This window comes from Babylonia areolata, chromosome 5, assembly GCF_041734735.1.
Source record: "Babylonia areolata isolate BAREFJ2019XMU chromosome 5, ASM4173473v1, whole genome shotgun sequence".
NCBI classification, from domain to species: domain Eukaryota; kingdom Metazoa; phylum Mollusca; class Gastropoda; order Neogastropoda; family Buccinidae; genus Babylonia; species Babylonia areolata.
Genome location: NC_134880.1, coordinates 25606185 through 25625122, shown reverse-complemented (window position 1 = coordinate 25625122; position 18938 = coordinate 25606185). Strand labels below are relative to the sequence as shown.

At 37.9% G+C, this 18938-nt stretch overlaps 1 protein-coding gene across 2 annotated transcripts in view; it reads right to left on the bottom strand.

The window, feature by feature from the left end:
* Positions 1 to 1296: 1296 nt before the first annotated feature.
* LOC143281999 (uncharacterized) overlaps positions 1297 to 18938 on the bottom strand; it is a 24772-nt gene continuing 7130 nt past the window's right edge. The window contains exons 4-8 of one of the 2 annotated variants that reach the window (XR_013055201.1): positions 17931 to 18059; positions 17102 to 17127; positions 16608 to 16624; positions 13669 to 13792; positions 1297 to 6449 (exon numbers count right to left, since the gene is read on the bottom strand). Coding sequence is in view for 1 of the 2 variants with exons in the window: in XM_076587388.1 (XP_076443503.1) it covers positions 6444 to 6449; positions 16608 to 16624; positions 17102 to 17127; positions 17931 to 18059 (178 nt within the window). In the remaining variant the exon portion in view is untranslated. The remainder of the gene's footprint in view (positions 6450 to 13668; positions 13793 to 16607; positions 16625 to 17101; positions 17128 to 17930; positions 18060 to 18938) is intronic. The other variant, XM_076587388.1, reaches the window with a different exon arrangement.

Genomic DNA, 18938 nt, shown 5'->3' with positions numbered 1-18938 from the left:
CTAAATTTACAAAATTGCAGAATCCGAGTCTTTCTCAGAGAAACTTTCCTAATAAATTTTAATAGTTAACTCAAATCTTATTTTTAAGCAAATGCAAATATTGGATGGTTGTCATTAATTGAGCCCCCTTCTTCAGGTTTTTCTTAAAATTTAGGTTTTTTTTTTAAATTTTATTATTTTTATTTTAGTTGTTTTTTCTGAGCAGATTTCCTTCCAAAGGATTAAAATGTCATTAATGTGGTGATAGAACTGGGATTTTTGTTTTGTGGAGATGATCATTTACTCTGCACAGGCTCACCAATGACACATAACAAACTTCCAATTTTCAAGGGCTGGTTTGCATAAAAGTGATATAAACATCCACAAAGTTTGTTTAGTTGATGGTAAGAATTGTCCAAAGTCTGTGCATATCCTGTAGACTTTGGATTTTTTTTTTTCATTCCAAGCAAACTTAAGTGCTTGTAAGGTCACTTATGCCACCAAGCCCAGAGCAAAAGATAAAACATGGACTGTGATGGTGCTACAGGTTCATCAAAAGCTTTTTTTTTCTCTCTCTCTCTTGTATAGTTTTCTTGTAACATTTCTGCAGTTCTTTTCCTGTTGCATACACACAGTCAGACATGCAAGCAAATGTTGAGAAAAAAAGTTTTATTTGCAACCCCGCCTGTAAAACAACAGAAAACTTCTTTTTTTCTTTTGTTTTGTTTCCAAAAATAACGCTGTAAATGCATTCCCATTTTTGAAAGCCAAACCGTTTTGTTTCTCTTGATCCCTCACTCGATTCCCTGCTTCCACCCTCAAGATTTCTCGAACCATTGCAAAATGATGCATTACTGTAATGATGACTTCTCTCCATCAACAGCCAAACCGAAGTTCATTCTGAAGACTGTATCAAGGAGAGCTGGTGATGGGTAGCTCACAATCAGGCTTCCCCATGATTCGCATTAAAACCTGAGCTGCCTGGTATCACACTGAAAGGAAAGTCTGCACAAATGCTGACAAATGTAAAATTGAAAAGAAGTTCTATTGGTGCAAATGGCCTGCAATTATTTTGTTCCATTGGGCTGGTACACTCTGTTAAAGTCAATGAAAACTGCCTTTCATTGCCTTCTTTGTCATTTTAAGTTTTATGTACAAAAAGCAAAAAACCTGTCTTGTCTGATAAATCACATTTTGTTAAGGAAAATACGAACAGTACTTTATGTCAGCTACTTTTCATCACTTACTCAATTCACTATCACATGCTTTCCTATGCCAGAGGCAAGTGACAGGCAGGGGTTTTTTTTTGTTTGTTTGTTTTGTTTTTGTTTTCTAAACAGACAACTAAGTGGAAATGCACAATGTTAGCAGACGTATCCCTGCGTCAAGTGTGTTCCAATTATGGCTCGTCCAAAATGAATTTGCCCCTGGGTGTTACAATGTTTCACAATTACAATATTTTAAGTCTTGAGACTGCAATAAATAAATAGTATGTCTAAAGTCCATACTGACATTAATACACAAAAATATGTAGCATCCATATTAAATGAAAACTATCTGAAATACCCTCCATATTACCAAGCAGTTCACCACATATACACACACACAGACACACTGTAAAGCAGAAAGATTGATCCCACCTGTACAAAATGGAATTATGCACAAAATATAATACATATCACTCACATTCATACGTACAGAGCAGCAAGCATGAATATGGCAACACACTGGCATACGATTTAAGTTCCTAACAATATCAATTGTCTTCCACCAAGAATTCAGTTGGCACAATAATCTGAAATGACATATTTTCTGAAATCTGAAGAAATATTTAACTGACGGTGAAAACTAAGTGACACACAAGTGTAAACAAAAACTGTAAAGAACCACTGAACAACTCTGGCAAACCCTCATGTAAAACCTTAGGGGAAAAGAAAAAAAAGACCAGTTCCCCCCACCCTTTCTCCCAAGGTCTGAACCCTTGTTTTTCTCTTGGCACAAAAACCCTGTATGTGTAACACTGAAGAAAAAAAAAAAAAAAACCAACAAAAAAACAAAAACAAAAAAACCACAAAACAACAAACAAGTGTATTACTTAACATTAAAACAAAATCCTTTCAAACTTTGTCCTGTCACTCAGAAACCAGAATCAGAAGGGGGAAAGCATTCAAACACTGAAAAACAACAATATCACACATCAGAAACCAGAACGAGCTGAAAAAACAACAACAAAAAAACCCAGTACATATATATATATATATATATACAGCAAACATTTTGAAAAGCATCTTGGACAAAATAAAAACATTTGTCTTTTTTTTTTTCTTTTTTTTTTTTTAGATTGCATGCCATAAGATAATCTCTTCCACCATCAGTGGTGAGAACACAAAATTTTCAAAAGTAGGGATTTCTGGAAAGCACAGTAAGAAATGGACGACAAACAACATGAATGACACACTGATCTTCAGCAAAATGGCCCTTCTGCACTGAAAAGGTGAGCATGCCACCAAAACAATTTACCTGTCTTCTTTGACATACCTGGTGTTAATCTCTTTGTGTGTGTGTTGTTCTTGTTGTGAACGTTCTGGCAAAAGAAAATAAAAGCAGTGTTGTTCTGGCATGATATTTCAGACAAGATGAACATAGCATAGCATAATGAGCAATGATGGAAAACTGCAGAGGAATTTCTATTTCACACCCAGTTAAAATACATTCATGACAATGATGGCCAGAGTAGTGGTCAGAGGCCCAAAACTTTCTGTCGCAGATCACAGAATAGAGAAATAAGAAAATGTCCATCATTATTTAAGGTGTCTCCCACAATATAGAATGTCTGGAGTTATCAAACAAGCTTCAGACTGTCTGTGAAGTTCTCAAACCAGTTATCAAACATAAAATCTTTTAGTTCAAGCTATTCCCAACACAAGAAAAGAAAGAAATGGTGTTAGCAGAATCGCAGCACTGATTTTTACAGCAAAAATGTATCATGCAAAGCTATGTTCTTATTCAAATGATCTGTTGCATAATAATTGGAAGGTAGGTAGTAAAAAAAAAAATAAAAAAAATAAAAAAAGCTTCATGATGCAAGAGTGAAACTAATAATTGAAACTGACCATACATTACTTGAATTATCAAACAATAATCCATGATATTTTTTCCCTTATACTCATGTTTCTGAGCTGAAGCACTTCAGAAAAAAAACACATCTGCTTCTTGATGTTTGTTGCTATTTCTGAAAGATTGGTATGTTTCTGAAAAGTCAGTACTTTTCAATGCAGCAGAAGCACTTAAAAAAAACACAACTTTAAAAAAAAAATAATAAAAATTAAAAAAAAACACCAACAAAAAACCACTTGTTTCTTGACGTTCGGAGAAAAAAACCCACTTGTTTTTTTATGTTCGTTGCGATGTCTCAAAGATTGATATGTTTCTGAAACGTCAGTACTTTGCAATGTACAGAAAAAGCAGTTCAGAAAAAAAAACCATCTGTTTCTTGATGTTCGTTGTTATCTCAAAGATTGATATGTTGCTGAAAAGTAAGTACTTTTCAATATACAGCCCTTTGAATAACTGTTCATCATACATCTTGTTTTTTTTTTTAACAATGCATGCAATCATCTGGCTAGATAACCATCACATGACACTGACAATCATCTGGCAAGATAGCTGTCACACGACGACACTGTCTCTGAGTAACATCATTTCACTTGAGGAAAAGGAAAGAAGCTGAGCATAGCTGAGCACAAAACTGCTCTCAGCAAAGAAATCGTCCTGACACAACCATGCGCAGGATCACAGGAATGAGCGGCCGATATCTTCAGGAATGTTCAGTTAAAACAACAGGAAACAATGCTCAAGAAACAAATGCACTGAGTGAAAAGGAAAAGAAGACTGTGGCATTTTCAGATATGCCAGTAAAAAAGAAATGACAGCACACATATCCACACCAAAATGCAGTCAAGAACAGACAAGAGAGAACCTGCTCAACTCTGATGTTGAACTCATAATGTAAAGTAGATGGGAAAAGAACCATCCGAACATTAAGGGTAAACACATTTGAGTACAACCAACCACAAACGTTTACAGACACACTGCATAAGACTCCAGTCTCCATGCACTGAAAGACATGGATTCACAGAGTCACACAGAGCACACTTCCCACACAACAAAGTGATACAACCACAATGCCAACTTCACCCTTTCCACAGTCAGTGACACAGCAGGTGAAACAGTTCTACTTTAGGCAGGACATAAGATAATATGAGGAACAGACAAATACTTGTAAAGCAACTCTTTTCTGAGCATGGCCACTTTTGTGGACTATTTTTCAGCCAGGATAATTATGGTCCTTGAGGTTGGTTGAACCTGCAGCACTTCTGATTGCATCTCTGAAATGGCAGTGGATCCAGTCCACTTGCTTGGGCCGGCTCCTCATCAGTACTGGTAACACACTACGCCAGATCATGACCACATTTGTGCATCTGCCTTTGGGTTGCGTTCTCATCTTCTGAGTCACTGACGTCTTTATTGTTCACAATTTCTTAATGATGACGTGACTAAACCTACAAAGACAGATTTCACCCAGAAGGACAATAAAGTAACATTGACAGCTGGTTCCATTCACAACAATATTCATCACAAAAGCTGACCTTTCCTAAGTCAAGATGCTAGAGAAGTAGGTTTCCCCTTGTAAGATCATGAACGTGAATACCAGGCCCATGGAATAACTCCAGTGTTGCCAGATGCTCTTTTACCTGCATCAGGTGTGTGTTGTACACTGGATGTACATCTCCACATTATCGGAGAAAACATAATGAAAGAAAATGTCTGGCTAATACATGACGGACAACAGGTGTGATAGCAAAGTGGTTAGAGGTCCTGCTTTTGATCCTGGTATCAACACCTGCATGGAGACCTGTTATAGCTTATGTGTACCTTTCATGCAGAAGATCAAATATGCATGTTTAAGATCCTGTAATCCATATCAGTGTTCAGTGGAAATGGAAACCTGAACATGACCAGCATGCACAACCCTGAAACTGGAGTACAGCTGCGTGTATATCAGGGTTAAAAATGGTCAATCACAAAAGTCCACTTTCAGATGCAATAGAATGTGAAAGTTGTAGCCCACAAACACAGAAAGCAAGGATACATGACAGATTTGTGGTCCAAACACTTATTACGGAACACTTCCTTAATGGGCCCATTATCCACCGGGCCACCACCCCATAATCAACACATCATAAACCCTGACCCCCACCCTGTAGTGACCACCTAAAAAGTCTGACGACGAAAATATGCTCATAATAATCTCAAGACAGTTAAGCCATCAATCTTATCTCTGGCTGATATCAATCTCTCTCCACCACAAGCGTCACTGACCATGCAGTTTCCCCACTCACTGATTAGAAATGTTCTCTCCAATAGAATATCTTTCCTCACAACGAACACTAACAAATCTTTTCATTTCCTCATAACACACGCTTCTTCCACCTGCAAGCACACACACACACACATACACACAATTTTCACTTTCATGCCTCATGAAACAGTGAATGCATACCTTACAAAAATGCATACATTATTGTACATAAGCCATGGTGCTGTCCCATTTAATGAAACAAAACCTTCCAATATTATGCTACCTCATGAAATAAACAAAACCACTTAATACAAGTATTATCCCACCTTGTGAAAAGCAACAAAAATGCAAGTACTGTTGTTAATAGCTGACCCTGTTAAAGCACACCCATAAAGATGGAAATTTACAGCACAAATAACAAGAAATATAATTTTTTTAAAAGAAAGAAACAAAAAAGAAAGAAAACAAAACAAAACAAACAAGAACAACAAAAACGCACTTGACACATGTGCATCCACTTAAGCTGTAGACTACCACATTAACCCAAATCAATCCATCATCAATGCATAGGCTTAATAATATACAGCCACAGTAACAATTTAAGTCCATTCTCTCAGTGTCCAGTTTTACCTGCTTCCACTGATACAAAATCATCTGTGCACCCCTCCCCCATCCCTCCACTCCCCCCAAAAAATATCCCTGGCAACCTCCATTCCTTCGATATTCACCCACCCACCCCCCAAAATGGGGGAAAACTGAAAATAAAATACCTTTAAAAAAAAAAGAAGAAAAAAAAAAGGATAATGTAACGAGAACATTTCATCAACTATAACCTTCAAAACAGCAACAATCATTGGTGGTATCACCATGTAAGCAATGTATCATACAACTATTGTTGACATTTAACAATTGTGGAAAGAAAGAAAAAATTGTGGACAGAATATGAGCAAACAATGACAAAAAAACATACTGCCGGACAGCAAAGATAATGAAAATGATACAAAAAATAAAAAGTCCACAAACGATGATCTTTTTTCCCTTTTTTGATGAAGAATTGAGCTGTGAAGTCAAAGAGTTGCACTGTAGACGTCAGCTCACATGGTTATTTCTGAAAAAAACACAAAAGAAAACAGAAATGAGGACACATTTTCTTCTGTACATCCAATGTTGTTCTCACCTACATGTGTTCTCTATCAAAATTATGTGCACAAACATATACAAACTCACACTGATAACAGTATAAAACAGCCATTTTGAAAAAAAGGAAAAGAAAAGTGAGTTTCAAGAAGTTGTAAAAATGTATGAACATAATTATAGACTACACTTTTAAAAAAAAGAAAAAAAAAAAAAAAAGAGAGAGGATGAAATGCTTGACCTACACCTACACCAAACATGCTGGTGAGGCCTTGACAACCTTACACAGGTATAACAAAACATGTACTTAAAATTAAACAAATTAGTAACTAAACTAAAATGAATAAACAAACATGCATAGAAGGCAAATGATTGGAAATAAAGAAATAAGATTACAATATTTCAGGTATTGGTAGTGTATACTTAAATAATTTCAAGTACCAGTTACGCAGCTTTCAATTACAGTCTTTTCATGAAGCTTGCTGGCAGCTTCCATTAATAATACCAGATAAAGTTTGGCAGATTTCAATTGCAATAGTATCATGTAACCAGTTGAACAGCTTTCAGTCACAATAATTCCAAGTGTCCTGTTAAACTGAATAAAAACTGGTTAGCAGGTACCATGATAAACAAAACACAAACAGAAGTGAAAGTAGAGTTTGAGAAATGAGTACCTCACCCCACAGTCTAAGTACACAATGCGTCACATGAGACTTGTGAGTCTGGATGAAATATGTTAATGATTTAACCAGGTGAAGAAAAACGAAACAGAAAGCTGACTGATAATGTCCTATTTTAGTATTTTTAATTCAGGAACCTAAAAAATAAATAAATCAAAAAAATTTTTTTTTTAAATCATGCATAAATGATGTTACCACAGTTAGATGCTGCAACCCATTTTCAGTGGTTTCCAACTTTGTAAAGGTTATTGTAATCAGTTTTGATAGATTGAGTGGCAACCCCCCCCCCCCCCCCCCCCCCCCCTTTACATTTATATATATTCATTCATTTTATTTTCCCTCAAGGCCTGACAAAGTGTGCTGACGCCTCCTTGAGCAACTGAACTCAACTAGTGGCGGTGACAGCACACGAGAGGAAAACCACAACACAAAGTGGGAGACATTAGAGACGGAGCCCAAACCCACTTTAGTCCGATTTTCGTCATGACTCCCCGGGTTTTTTTTTTTAGCAAGAACCGTGTGCACGCGCTTTCCATTTCCTTTCTTCCCAGGTCATCAAAGGGCTAAAAATTTCGTTGCGGAAAATGCTGTTTCAACGAAAGGATTTTGAACATTTTCAGTGACTATTTTTGCAAGTTTACAAGGTATATTTGGTTTTATAAATTACACCCATTATTTGCTTTAGTCTTGTATGTTTACTTTGAGTACCACTTGTCATTTTTCTGCCATTACGTATTCAAACTGATCCATTCATAAACTCTGCCGAGAAGTTATCCGAACAAAAGCAGGGCAAACTCAGAGAAGCCAGTTAAGGCGGTGGGCTGCCTGTGTCATCATATGACATACTTCTCGCACTGCGAGTGACGAAAAGTCCGCCATGAAAGCAGGCTGCACACCCTCCCTAATGCTTGCTCCTTCTCAAAGTTTCATTCACACTCTTCAGTAATGTCTTGAGATATGATATGGTCTGAAGTAAAACCAGTCTGTGTTTTTATACATCCTGATCTTACTGAATTACTTTTTTTGTTTCTGTACATCTATGATATTACACCTGAATTACATTATCATATATTTGTCTTTCAATGCATCTGTGAGATACCTTAATTATAGGGAATCTGTATTTCTGTACAATATGTATATACCCATTCACAGCAAATAAGTGTTCCAAAACATCTATAGACCCAAATCATAATAATCATTTTTCTTAACATCTAGTGATGATGAGGATGACATCTACTGACTGAATTATAACAAAATATTGCTTCTATATACACCAGAATAACAACTAAGTTTCAGTTCCAATTCCAAGTTGTCAAAGTGTGTGGACTGATCCATATACACAACACTTCAGTTTGAAAATTTAGAAAACAAAAATAAAAAACAGAGATTACAATTTGTGTTTCTATACATCTATACAATTGAATAACTCTGCATTTCTGTACATTGGTTGATTGACTGATATGGATATTTATATAGTGCCTATCCTCGGTCAGAGACCAAGCTCTATATCGACATCTTGCCTGTCACTAGCATCTGCCTGCAGGGCAAAGAGTCCTGTGTGACCTGTTCCCCCATCAGATGTGGGCCTGGGTATCTTTGTCATCTTCCTTCAGAACTGATCGAATCCTGATGTGACACCCCCCCACCCCTCTTCCCCCACCAATCCCCCTTTATCACCCCCTCCCCACCAGGTCACTGACTTGGCTTTGCCTGGTCTTACATCCAGGCAATTTACAAAAAGTTCTCCAATTTCAAGTGCCCAACAGCTGTGCCCTCAGTTTATCGACAAACAGTTACATCCACCACCACCTACTGCTTCGTTCACTGTCAACAGTTGTTCCCAGCCAACTGTTACCCAGCCGGCAGCGGCTTTCGCTCAACTGGCTTGTATTGACCTGTGACTAACTTTCCCTTCAAGATAGCAACAGTTTTGTGTGACTGTAGGTGTGGACATTCTTTTTGTTTTTACAGAACATTTCACTTTACTTGGTCTGAGTGTCAAACATTGTCTTCTATGTCAGACGAGCACAGACCAATGCAGAGAGACAGAGTGAAAAAGAGAGACCGAGAAAGAGATAACGAGGAAGAGAGAGAAACAAGAGACGCAGAGAGACCAAGAGAGAGAAAAAGAAAGAGGCAGACAAAGTCACAGACACAGACACAAAGAGAGACAGAATCTGATCAGCATTAAACAGAATGCAAACAGCTTGTCCCGCTGTCCTGTGCTCCACTTGGCAGCAGTTTGCCTTCCTGCTTGGCTCGGGAATATTAACAACAGCTGGCAGTTTTGATAGGATCAAGTCAAAGCTCAACCCTTCAAACATCAAGAATGCTAACCAATTTATTAAGTCCAAATGTCTTGCATTCTCCTAAATGAGCACACAAAATCAATCACATACTGCTGTTGCTGCTGCACTTTGGTAAGCTCCAAGCACTAGCTACATGGACACATCCAGATGCTTTTTTCTCTTTTTTTTCTTTTTTTTTTCTTTTAAAAATCTGTTGGTGTGTTCTGTTTATCAAACAATGCTATCTAGCAATGACATGACTTAATAAGCCTCATTTCATTTCCAATTTCTTTCTCAAACATATGTCTGTCTGCCTCATGTCCGTAGACAAATCACTTCCAAGCTATGGGCATAGTCGATCAACGGTTGAGATGGTGCTTGTTTTAGGAAGTTGACATCTGTTGCATCAATGAATCCATAAAAGTTCTGCACTGGCGACTCTGTTAACCCTTTCACTGCCAAACAACTGGGTAAAGGACCCATGTCACTGAAGGGTGGCCAGATCATGGGTCTGTTAATCATGAACCTACTGCTCTTTATGTTCGGTGGTAGGACAGACCATATTTTCTACATTTTGCATCTAAATTGACTGGTGGTTAAAGGGTTAATAACTATGGTGAAAAGAAACGAGATGAATCTTTAGATGAATAATTACTGCCCATGAATAATAATTTTGATGATTCCATGAAAAGATCACTTTATAATAATGATATCTGTGAATAAATATAACTGATTATTAACCATGCATAAATAATTTAATTTGAAGATTCCATGAATAACATGATCTTATTACTAATCACAAATAAATAATTTCAAATGATTACGAACACAGATAACTTCACATCAGTGAATAAATAACTAATATAAATATCCATGCATAAATAACTTTTTTTTTTAAAGTTGATACAATGAATAACTCCCCTCTTCCCTTTCAAAAAACTTGCTGCTCTTCCATGACTCACATGCACAAAAAAGTTATTAAAAAAACAACAACAAACAAACAAAATATCAACAACTGATTTATAACATTTTTGGTCACATTTTGATGTGGTGTCACAAACTCATCGTTCACACATCACAAAAGTTAAGCTTGTTAGGTTTCAGCTCAAATATCCATGATGACATTTGTCTCCACAGCAATTCAATAACACTTTTCACACAACTTTCCACACCAGCAAACCAAAATCAATAACTGGCAAACGTGTATAAGGTGTCTTTCATCCCCGCCAATGACCTGGTTAAAGAAAAGATCACTTGACTTGTTTGATAGAATAGAATAATTCAAAGCATGGCTTGCAGCTGTTATTTGCAGAACCCTATAGACTCCTCTCACGGTTCACACATAAATCTAAACACTTGTTTGCTTTCAAATACCTTTAAAACCTCAAAGGCAACAAAATATACAACTACCACATCAGGAATCCCCATGAAATGAACAGTACCCCTGTCATTTGGGTGCCATCTTTTGTCCCTTGAATGAATTGCTGTCAGCTAACGCTACAAACATCAGGTTCATGATTCTGGTCAGAGGATCACTGGAAGATTGTTGGTTTTTTGTTGGGTTTTTTTTTGTTTGTTTGCTTTAAATCGTTATTATTTTCAAATCTAAATTTCACTGATGCCCTTGATCAATAACTGACAGAAATAATGGGGTTTTGTTTTTAGGGTTTTTGTTGTTGTTTTTTTTTTTTCAGAAAAAAGAGCCAAACTTAAAACATTCTAAAAACTGGGAAATTGTTAAAAGATTTTAAAAGTCTTGTATAAAAAAAAAAAGGCATGTCATTTAACAAAAAAAATCTACTAAATCATGTATCACCCCCCTACCACCTCTTGCTGGCAGTTTTTCCAGACGACAGTGGCATGCTGTGCACTGCAGAGCATTCAGTTTCAGTTTCTCAAGGAGGCATCACTGTGTTCATATGAATCCATACACGCTACACCACATCTGCCAGGCAGATACCTGACTAGCAGCATAACCCAACGCACTTAGTCAGGCCTTGAGTGCATGCATATACATTTGTGAACCTATCACAGAGGATTTCTTTGACAGAATTTTGCCAGAGGACAACACTCTCGTTGCCATGGGTTCTTTTTCAGTGCGCCAAGTGCGTGCTGTGCACACGACCTCAGTTTATCATCTCATCCGAATGACAAAACGCTCACTTTGATTTTCTAGTCAAACTTAGGAGAAAGGGCGTGAGCAGGATTCGAACCCAGACCCTCACGGACTCTGTATTGACAGATGAGTGTCTGAACTATTCTGCCACCTTCCATACCGCAGAAGAAGCCATCATGCTGCCAACTGCAACTCGGGTTTCAGCGAATACACCCTGACTTGGGAGTCCCATTTCTTGCCAGCCACATTCTCCCTTTTTGTTTTCTTCATGCTGGGAGTGTGCTTGTGTGGTGTCCAAGGCTGTCTTGACATCACTGCTGATGTGTCTCTTCCATGGTGTGTTATCATGCACTCTTTGTATTGCATCCTATGACTCTCTCTCTCTTGCCCTTTTTGTGTTGGAATACATGTGATAATTGTGCTGACATACACAAATGATGAATTTCCTAAGGAGCACACCCTTTCAAAAGAATCAAAGTTCAGCTCCATGTGCTAAAGCAGTCAGAGTTTAGCCAGATTTCACAAGCGTACGAGACAAGTACAAAAACAGGTGAAGCGACTCTGAGCTAGCTAAACAGTACCATACAATAAAAGTACAACACTAAACTCTTCAGGTAAGACAATGATGAATAATAATAATAATACTTATAATAATAATGATATTAATATAGTGCTGAATCTTGTGCAGAGACAAATCAAAGCGCTTTCACACCAGTCATCCACAAGCATGTGCAACTCTAAAACTGGAGAAACTGAAAACAAGGAAGAGGCAGGGAAGGGAGGCTATCTTGGGAAGAGGTGGGTTTTAAGGCCAGACTTGAAAGAGCTGAGTGCGGTTTTTAATTTGTGACAATCACTGTTATATACTACAGTTTTGTTTGTTGTTTTATTTCAACCCCCCAAGACACCAGTGTTCACAAAACAGCTACTGCTTCATGAATATTCTCCTCACACAAATATAAGATCTTTTTTATCTGCACTACTGATGACTAAGAGCCTCTGCCATGCTGAATACAAAACCAAGCTGGTGCATAAATACACAGACACAAGTGAAAAAAGCAGGGCAGTAGTCAGTCCACTTTACAAACCGTACAAATGCATGCACACAGACCCTACACACTGTACAAATTTCACAAACAAAATCTTTAAATTCTCGACTGAAATATGTATCTCTGCAAATGTAAAAATGGACAGGAAGTGATGTCACAGTAATTCCCTGTTTTAAAAGCCATCAGCAAAGTGACAGGTCTCCACGTTTCTCTTCCTACTGCTTTTTTTTTCCCCCTTTGTGAGTGTTCTAGGCATGTCATGGTAAAATTACCACGAGCAAAAATTGGAACATTTTCCTGAAATTAAAGAAGGAAACACACAAACCATACTTATTTACACTGACCAATTTACATATATTTTGAAAATACATCCACTTATTTTCAAGATGCAGAATGGGTGTGGTCAGCACTGGTGAAACTGGTGATGGGTTCTGAGGTAACTGTTACAGTGACATAATCTCTCATGTTAAACTGGTTTGGGTGGGACCCAACACAAACATTACAGTGATGTGATAATATCTCACTTAAACTGGTTTAGGTGGGACCCAACATAAACATTCCAGTGACATAATATCTCAATATAACTAGTTTGGGTGGGACCCAACATAAACATTCCAGTGACATGATAATATCTCGCTTAAACTGGTTTAGGTGGGACCCACATAAACATTCCAGTGACATAGTATCTCTCTTAAAACTGGTTTAGGTCGGAAATGACATAAAACGTTCCGGTGACATAAAATCTCACTTACAGCTGAATTGGGTGGAATCTGACACAAAATTTCCAGTGACATAATCCCTCCCTAAGAAATGGTTTGGGCGGAATCTCACAAACATTCCAGCGACATGGTTTGGGTGGAATCTCACAAACATTCCAGCAACATAATATCTCAGTTCAAACTGGTTAGGTTTGAATCTCACACATATGTTCCTGTGACATAAAATATCACTTTAAACCGATTCAGGTGTGACTGGACATAAATGTTCCAGTAACATATCTCAGTCAAAAAAGGAAAAAAGTAGAAAAAAAAAAAGACACCCAGACCAAGCTTCAACTTACTTCAGGTTAAAGTACTGGCATGCATGGTGTTAGTAATCGTCACCGTCTTTCTTTCCCACACTCACACCTTTGGTTTGGCTGGCTCTGCCTTATTACTGTCCTTGTTAGATGCCTCCCTTTTCTCCTTCAGATCAGCGCAGACAACAACAACGAAGCAAGCATCAGTGGGTTTTTGTTTTTTTTGTTGTTGTTTTTTTCAAAGTAACAACAGCACACAACAAGACAGACAACACTGCTGTTACACTAATACAGTAACAACCGCACACAACACAGACGTTAACACTTTATTTTCAGGACTTTCAGATGTCTTATACTTTAAAGGCTGCATCTCTCTTAAACATTACCCCAGATTTAGTTACCAAATCAAACTAGTTGAGGAAATATCAACAAACAAAAAAACAACACCAAAAAAACAAAAAGAAAGAAAAAAAAGTGGGACTGTAATTGGAAAGAAAATGTTCTCAAAATACATGGCAGCTAACACTATTGTATTGTACTGTATTGTATTGTGCTGTATTGTACTGTATTGTATTGCATTACATTTTAGAACTCTGTACGAAATTCAGGCTGCCAGTGTATTGTTTTCCCAGACAAAGTGGATTTTTCAATTCCAAGGGACAAACTCTTTGTTGCTATGGGTTCTTTTATATACGTTTAATTTATGTTTACATGCGCTGACAGTTCTTAAACTTCTACGCCTTAAGCAGGAAACAGAGAGAGAGACAGAGAGAGAGAAACTGCAGGTCAAATCAATAGCTGACTTCAGAGTTTGCACAAGAAACCCTCCCCTCCACCTCTCGCTTATCTAAGGTTGATGGATTATGTGGCCAGCTGTTACAACTATGTACAGCTTAGGGTATAACAGCAGCTTGCGCTCAAACTGGTGAACTGATCTCTTATGCACAAAAAACCAGTCTTCAAAAGGCACACTCCAAATTTTGCTCAAAATGTAATTCAAAGTTCTACATTTTGCTTGAACTAAAATATAAAGTTCCAACCTTTACTCAAAAATATAATAAAAGTTCTAATGTTTGCTCAAAATATACATATATACAGTGAAGTTCCAACTTCTGCTCAATATATAATATAAAGGTCCAACATTTGCTCAAAATATTACACAAAGTTAGGGAACAGACACAAAGGAAATGGACAGAAAGTCCAACTTAACAGTCTTGACTGAAGGTGAAACTGGTTTTACAGATCTGGGGGGGGGGGGGGGGGGGGGGGGGGTGGTGGTGGTAAAAACAGCATACAGTGTCCTGAGGGTAAAAAGGCTTTACAATCCTGAAATTACAGTCATCTGAGAAAAGACACCACATTTTCATAGACCTGAAAAAGAAAAGTCCTGGTGTGTTCACTAATGATGAAGCAACATCCCATGTCCAGGAAAATCAGTGAAAGACAGAGTACAACTGCTTTGGATTCCACAGCATCATAGGCTAGAATTGAGACAAGCGTTGTGATTAAATTCTGAGCACACTGGCAGAAAGTGTACAACTAGACAGATGCATGCCCAAAGCATATAATATAGATATATTTTTCGGTAAGGGTACAACTGTAAGCAACACAGACAGACAAGCATATACTATTTGACTAATTACACTGAGTACAACAGCTCTGCATATGGATATTTGAAACATATTGTCAGTGATCAAGACATGCAGGATTTTTTCTTTTATCATATCCAAGACTTTTTACATGTTTGGATATCCAAGGGAAACCATCAAAACAGAATAACACAAGAGTTCAATCAAAGAAAAAAGTACTGAAAACAATGATGTCTCTAAAAATAGTAAAATGCAGTTTCTTGATAATTCTTCCCAAAACAAAATAAAAAGATACATCCGCTTTCTTTTTACCACCAACAATATGTTTTCAAGGCCATGAACTTTTAAAACAAAGTGGTAGAAGTCAAGAACAAAAAATAATGTGAAACAATAATAAAGAAAAAAAACAAAAAAACGTCAGCGACAAAATTTGTGAAATAAGTTAATATGAAACAATAATTGAGACAACATTATTTGTTAGTGATAAAACTATGGATGATGTGCATGAAAAAGAGAACAGACACAAACTAATGAATGTATAACATCCATCAGTGAAAATGAAAGCATGGTGAGTGTAACAACAAAAACAAAAAAACAAAAACACCCAAAGTGCATCATTTCAGCAGCTATTGAAAACAAGAAATTTAAGCAACAACAATAACAGTGACAAGTGTAGGTTCACTACTGTTGCCAATACCTGAAATATCTTATTAGCACTGTGCAAATACCACACACAAAGCACTGCTGTGTGACAACACAATGTGGATGCAAGCCTTAGAACTGCAATATCTGACTTCTGTCCAGCTGTTTATTGTATTGTATTGTGTTGCATTGCATTGCATGATCATTGTCTTATCCTGCTTTGTCTTGTATATCATATTGTATTACCTTTTGTTGCAAAATTTGGGCTCTCTTCCCCGGGAAAGTGCGTCACCATAACACAGCGCCACTCATATTTTTTCATTTCTTTTTCTGTCTACAAGTGTATCTATTTCAATATCAAAGTTGGTTTTTCTACAGAATCTTAAAAAAAAAAAAATTATTATTATTTTTTTTTTACCAGAGACAACATGGTTGTGGGTTCTTTTACATACAGTAAGTGCTTGCTACATAGGACCTTGGTTTATTGTCTCATCTGAAAGACCAGCACCCAGACTACCGCTCATGGTCTTGTGGATGTGGGAGTCACAGTCTCTGTCAATTTTATCGAGACTCGAACCCTGGGAATCTCACTTTCTAGTTGGGATCATTACCACTAGGCCACAGCTCAATGTTATCTACGTATCACACAGGATCTTTTCCTGCGTCTCCTTCCGTCGAGAGAGTGGGTGGATCCAGAGGATGTGTTTTTGTTGTGATCAATGTAAACGATGGGAATTATGGGTCACTTACCTTTCCTGCTTCCTGACCTGCACACAGACGCAGACACACACACACAATTATCGTATCTTAATGTCTAATGCTCAGAAAAAGGTCGTATAGCACATTCACACATATTCATACATAAACACAATGTTGAACTCTGGCCAGTTTACACATTCAATAATTAGTTACACAACACATCACACAGACACTGGCTAGTTTATACATTCACTAATTAGTAACACACACAAACACATCACAAAGACACACATGTGCACAAATAAACACACACATTACACATACCTGAAATGCACACAACCACACACATACATTCGCAAAAACACATATCTATCATTTTGCAATTTTACTTGTTTCGTAATGACTCGCACTAAAACACAGACATACACACAAATGCACACATACACACACTCACATTTTGGTCAATTCACACCTATACAGTCAAATACAAACCCTTACTTGCATCCACCTCCCAACCCCACCCCACACACAGAACATGGTCTTACCTGCAACCACCTTTGGTGCATCATCCCTGTCAACACACAACAAGTGTCAGTGAGTGAAAGTGTGTGTGTGTGTGTGTGGGTGTGTGTGTGTGTGTGCGTGTGTGTGTGTGTGTGTGTGTGTGTACGTGCACATGTACATGTGTGTGCATGTGTGTGTGTGTGTGTGTGCGTGTGCACACACATGTACATGTGTGTGTGTGTGCGTGCGTATGTGTGTGTGCACATGTACATGTGTGTTATGTGTGTGCATGTGCACATGCACATGTGTGTGTGTGTGTGTGTGTGTCTGTGTGCATGTGCACATGTGTGTGTGTACATATGTGTGTGTATGTGTGTGTGTACATGTGTGTGTGTACATGTGTGTACATGTGTGTGTGTGTACATATGTGTGTATGTGTGTGTGTGTACATATGTGTGTGTGTCTGTGCCTGCATGCTTGCATTCATGCGTATATATGTGTCTGAGTTTGAACTCTTGTGCATGTCATCCCTGTCAACACACAAGTGTCAGTGAGTGAGTGAAAGTGTGTGTGTGTGTGTGTTTGTGTGTGCACATGTACATGTGTGTGTGTGTGTGTGTGTACATGTGTGTGTGTGTTATGTGTGTGTATGTGTGTACATGTGCACATGCACATGTGTGTGTGCATGTGCACATGTGTGTGTGTATATGTGTGTGTGTACATGTGTGCGTGTACATGTGTGTACATGTGCGTGTGTACATATGTGTGTGTGTCTGTGCCTGCGTGCTTGCATTCATGCATATGTATGTGTCTGAGTCTGAACTCTTGTGCATGTCTTATGCATGTGTAAATGCGTGTTCCAACACTCACCCTGCCAACAAGTCACCGGCAACTGATGACACGTCCACATTGCTCTGTTTCAATGCTCCACTGATGGGCGACTTGCCGATGGTTTTGGCTACTGCAGCAATCACCTCACGCAGTGGTCCCTTGCATGCTCTGCACACACAGAAACCTGACTGAATGACACAGGAAACAAGTGATGAGCACCCAATGGCAGCTCTACCCAAGCAGGCAGCCTGTCGTGCAAATGACTCCATGTTAATAAAGCGCTTAGAGCCTGGTTTCAGACCGAGGATAGGCGCTATATAAGTATCCATATCATCATCATCATCACAGTGCACCACAGAATAATCAGTGACATGAGGTTTTGCAATTTTCAAGGACTTGAGAACAACGCAACAATCACCAAAATGGGGCTGATTGATTTAAAAGACATAAAATCATTCAAGTGGTGCTTATCATCTGTCAATCTGAGGATCATGGGTTCCAATCCTGGTCACAGCGTCTTGTGGGATAAGGGTGGACATGTTTCTGAGCTCCCAACCCATGGATATGTAGAACAAAAACATATCCATACCCATACAAGAACACTATACCCAGCATGCACACCTCCAAAAACAGAGTATGGCGGCTAACATGGCCATGTACAAAATAGTCATGTGCACAAAAGCCTCACCAAAATTCAAACAAGTTTACAAAAGGCTAAGGAAAAAGTCAAAACGTCAGATCTGATTTTGAAAAAAAAAAAAAAGTAAATTAAATAGATACATAACTTTTTAAAGAAATAAATCTTGGTTTCTATTCTCATAAAGGGCAAATGCGTTGCCTCTGGACGTTAAGGCACAGAACATCCATTTTATGACCAAAACACTGTTTCTGTTTGAGTACCTACTATGTTTTCTGTTTGAGTAGAACTAGAAGGGAAATAATGTTCCACACAAGAAAAAGAATACTTTTAGAATTAAAGGGCCAAAACGCCAACCAAACACCACAACCTCATCTTTTCCTCACACAAATTTGTTACGCAGGAGTACA